This window comes from Sander vitreus, unplaced genomic scaffold, assembly GCF_031162955.1.
Source record: "Sander vitreus isolate 19-12246 unplaced genomic scaffold, sanVit1 ctg154_0, whole genome shotgun sequence".
In the NCBI taxonomy this organism is placed as follows: domain Eukaryota; kingdom Metazoa; phylum Chordata; class Actinopteri; order Perciformes; family Percidae; genus Sander; species Sander vitreus.
In genome coordinates, this window is record NW_027595402.1 from 480,001 (window position 1) to 485,000 (window position 5,000).

At 38.5% G+C, this 5,000-nt stretch overlaps 1 protein-coding gene across 1 annotated transcript in view; it reads left to right on the forward strand.

Annotated features, from left to right (window-relative positions):
• The first annotated feature begins 3,189 nt into the window (after nucleotides 1–3,189).
• Nucleotides 3,190–5,000, forward strand: part of LOC144513224 (F-box/WD repeat-containing protein 7-like) — a 47,608-nt gene continuing 45,797 nt past the window's right edge. The window contains exons 1-2 of the mRNA XM_078244226.1: nucleotides 3,190–3,404; nucleotides 4,879–5,000. The exon at nucleotides 4,879–5,000 is cut by the window's right edge and continues 648 nt beyond it. Coding sequence (XP_078100352.1) covers nucleotides 4,917–5,000 — 84 coding nt within the window. The 5' untranslated portion in view covers nucleotides 3,190–3,404; nucleotides 4,879–4,916. The remainder of the gene's footprint in view (nucleotides 3,405–4,878) is intronic.

Sequence of the window (5,000 nt, forward strand, 5' to 3'; positions counted from 1 at the left end):
TAGACGCTCCATATTCATGCTCCATCTTGGAATACGTTAGCAGGTAAGGGACATACAGGACATGCTGCTCCGCCTTTCACGTTTTAGCCGTCACATGATAAACTCACAAGTGCTGCTAATGCTGCTAACAGCTTAGAGTTTAGATTCTCTGACTGAGTCCAAGCCCGAACTGGACCCGACCTACGGGCCGGTGCCGGGCCCTTGATCAAGCATTTGTGTTTTTTTAATCATTACTTTATTAGCCTTATTCGGTGGGGAGAAAGCTCTGCCTCTCCAGCTTCTCCCGTAGCTCTGGGTGGATGTCCTGCGCTGACTTGAGTGTGAGGTAAACTGGGCTACATCGTGTCTCCCCCCCTCTGCAGCACCGTTGACCAGTGCGTCAGCATGCAGACCGTGGCGAAAGGACAGTAGGCTATTAATTATGTGATGGAGACCAGAAAGTCTCCTGTATGGTTCCAGGGCTTTGATTATGTTGCTGCCTTGATCTGTTACCCTCACTATTCGGCTGAGGTAGCTAGGATCGAGGTTTTTGGATGGATCCATTTGCGGTCCGTTCCATTCAGAATAAGCAAACAGCAGTTTACATGCTTCGTCCTTGTTGTATTATTCATCAAGATAAGTTTAAACAGCTTCATGTAGTTCAAACAACTCTGAATTGTAGTTGAGAACGTCAGTTATAACGGCCCACGTATTATTTTTTATTATTTATTATTAAAAAAGTGTCGGGTTTAATTCGGGTTCGGGCTCATAATTACAGTTAATGTACTTAAATGACTAGAAATCGCTAATATCAGCTAGCGCTAGCTAACGTCAACGTTAGGTAGCCGCTAGCTGACGCTAGAAGGGTTTGTCGTGACTTTGCCTGGAACGCTACCAAGTCGTGACTTGAAGTCGTAACTTACGGGGTAAAAGTTGTGTCTGGAACGCAGCATTACTCCCCGTGAACTGGTACCAGATCGTTGTGCTCCCAGTTACAGTTTTTATCGTCACACACACATAAACAACAATGGCGCCCCCTGTTGATGCTGTACAGACGCCGGTGATTAACGCCGAGAAATAGAAATAAATAGACATGAATAGGCAACGTAAAGTAATTCCGCACATTGTAATAAAAAAAAACACGTACGATTGTGTACTACTACAGGTTATGTTTATTAAATGAAGCCCAAAATATGTCGCCGACTAGAAATCGCTACTATCAGCTAGCGTTAGCTAACGTCAACGTTAGGTAGCCGCTAGCTAACGCTAACACTAACTGTACGTACACACCTCGTATCATTTATGATGTTTGCGTACAGGGACCAGTTAACGTTACCTGCCGGTCACATCGTCTCTAAACAGTCCGCTCACGGTGAAGTCCTGCACGGATCAACAGCTGGCGGCTGCTCGCTCTGCCTGCGTTCTGCTGCAGTTCAGCGGCTAACGAGCGAGCTAACTGCTAACAGACACCGCCGCGACCAACAAACAATACACATTCTGTCATTATATATGTCATTTATAAAAGGTTTCTAGTGTTGATGTATTGGCCGTGCAGTGGCTGCTTGAGCTTTTTCTTCAGTCGTGTGTTGAACATGATGGAACATATAACGCGGCTACGTCAGAGCGGCCAAAGCGTCAAACAGCTTCCCCGTACTTTTTGACAAGCGTCGTTGACCGGGCGGCCAGAGCTTCTTTGCAGCTCAAGTCGGCGGCGGTGTGAACGTCCAGTAACGCTAACGCTAACGCCAGCTAGAAGGGTTTGTCGTGACTTTACCTGGAACGCTACCAAGTCGTGAGTCGTGACTTGAAGTCGTAACTTACGGGCTAAAAATTGTGTCTGGAACGCAGCATTAAAAAAAAAAAAAAAAAAAAACGTAATGTTTTAATGTCCTACATTTTGATTCTGCACCTTTTAACTTCACTAACAAAGCTGAGGAATATCTGTACATCGGGCTGTGATTTAAAATAGAAAGCATATGATTGTATTTAAAAAACATAAACAAATCACGGAATGAAGAATGTTTGTTTGTTTAGTTTAGACGAGGAGATGTCTGACCCACTGGGAGAAGTCTGCCAGGTTTGTTCATATGAGGATATTTGTATGTTTGTGTCTTTATTTATGTATGTCTGAAGTTCATATTTTTTATATATATATATATATATATATAAAATGTATGTACTTATAACTAAATAAAACATTATTCCTCCATCACATTTCTGTTCACCAAAGCTCCTTGCTGCACGTTTCAGTTTTTGTTGTTTAGATGTTATTTTTTCCAAATATTATTATTGGGGCATTTCTGCCTTTAATCATTAGGACAGCTTTAGTCTCGCTTTATAATATAATATAAAAAAATATATAATAATAACAACATATTAATTTGCTATCCTGTCAATAACCCAAAGTATATTTTACACTGGTTTTCCTAAATGCAAGAATTGTGAAGGTGACATCAAAGAAGGGGTCCTGTGTTAACAGGTAACTGGTCCTGTTAAGATGCTTCTGATTTCAGTAAATATGACCTCCTAATGCTGCAAATTCAGCAAATGACCATTTTCTATCTATCGTATCTAACCCATTTCCAGTTCTTTACAACCTATAAAATGCTTTGAAACTCTGTTGTGCATAATAATAATAATAATAATAATAATAATAATGTGGAACAGTGCATCTTGAGTTTTTTATTTTTGAAAGAAATACAGTTTTCATTGGGTGGTTTGTTCAATGAACAACTAACGGTTGGTGACTTGAAAATTATATTATATATAAATGATATAATTTGCATCGACTATTTAGGAAAATCAGTGTAAAATATAATTTGCATAATAATTTAGAACACTGTATATATATATATATATATATATATATATATACATAATTTAGAACACTGTATATGTATATATATATACACACACACTGTGTTCTAAATTATTATATATATATATATATATAATTTAGAACACAGTGTGTGTGTGTATATATATATATATATATACACACACACATATATATAAATATATATATATATACACACACACTGTGTTCTAAATTATTATATATATATATATATATATATATATATATATATATATATATTAGTTAAAAGACTCACGAAGGGGGCGTATTATTTTATTTTTTTGTTACGCGGGCAACGTAAACAATGTATGTGACGTCATCGAAGCGCGCCAAACAAAAGCTCCATGTGCAAGAGCGAAGTAGCGGAGAGAGAGAGAGAGAGAGAAAAAGTTTAGTTTAGTAGTTTGTGATAGGAAACTAAAAAGTATTTAAAAAGCAACACAGATCTGAAGAGGTGAAGTTCAACGTCAAGTGGCTGAGTTGGATTTTGAGCTGAAATATAACACGAAGAAAGAAAAGAGAAGAAATCTCGGCGTCCTGGCGGAGAAAATCCGGGTTCTTTTTAAAGGTAAGTGTTAGACACACAGGCACACAGACACACGCACACACACACAGGCGCACAGACACACACACACACAGACACACACACACACATGCATAAGTTATCGGTATCTTAGAAAGGTTTTACGCCAACAGGGATACTTTTAGACAGATATCTTATAGATAACACTGAGATATTCAAAGTACTAAGTAGGTAGTATTTCCATGTTCTGCTACTTTCTGCTAGTACTCCACAACATCTCAGAGGTAAATGTACTTTTTACTCCACTACATTTGTCTGACAGCTTTAGATATTTTCCTTGTTGAATGTTTGTGATAAACTGAAAGATGAAGTCTTCCTTTATGTGTTGAGAAAATGTAACCCTATGGGACAAAAGTGCATCGTCAAGTTGGTCCACTAAAAGTGCTCGTTTTGCCACCGACAGGCTCAGATTATTATTCTAAGTGTCTGACAACATTATGGAAAGGATCCCTACAGAGTGGACCTTTAAAACCTCTTTGAGACCTTTCTGTTTAACCAGAAACAGCTCTGAGGTCGCTAGCGCCAAACCCACCAGACTCCATTTAAAAAAAACAGCACTTTAGCGTTTATAGAGCCAACATATTTACACATGTAAATGGGTAAAGTATGTGTTTATTTCAACAAAAACTAGAGTTGTGATGGTTGGAAAAGTGGAAAGACTACCCAAAACGGCTTTTCATAGTTTTATTTAGTTTCTGTCGACTTTGAATGAAGTGTATTTTACGATGCTAAAATTACTGTTTATTTACATGGAGTCTGGTGGGTTTAGCGAACGCAATTTCGCGGATGTTTTTATGTTTAAAAAAAGGATCTTACTCTGTAACAGAAAGGTCGACCTCCTTAGACATCCTTTCCATAATGTTTGTCAGACACTTAGAATATTAATCTGAACCTGTCAGTGGCAAAACACGTGTGAACGTAAATACAAGCTGCACAATAACCCTATTAACTTAGATTGTAGCTTGTTTGTTTCGCTTAATACTGGACCAATGTCAAAGGTTGTTGTTCCCATCAGTCACTTAGACACAAAAACAGGAAAATACGGTCCAGGTTGAAACAAGTTAGACAAACTGTTGGTTTACAGATACAAAATGAAAAAAAAAAAACCAACAAGCATGTCAATTATTCAGGCTTATTGTTCTTAAAACTGTGGACCTAGCCAGGCTAGCTGTTTGTCTCTGTCTGTATGCTAACAGACGTGAGATTGAAAAGTCAGTGTCAGAAAGATCCTTTGATATTATACCTAATCTTTAAAAAGCCTCAATGATAAACGGGGCTGCTTTTCTGACACCATGAAAATCTGGCTTTTGGAGTCTCTGAGTTTGTGTCCACCTGATAAATATCAGTCCAGTATTCTCTCTCTTTTAGCAGTTTTTGGTCTCTACCAACTTCTGAGGGAAATATGTTTCTCTAGCTGCTAAATGCTTATTTAATGTGTTGATGTTTGTGTCTTTTTAAGGATGCTTCTTTGTTCTGCTGCCGTGTGACGAACAAAAGATGGACGGAGAGCGTCACGAAAGGAGAGAGGAGGAGGAAGAAGAGGAGAGGGACCGAACAACACAAACTCCATCCAGGACGACT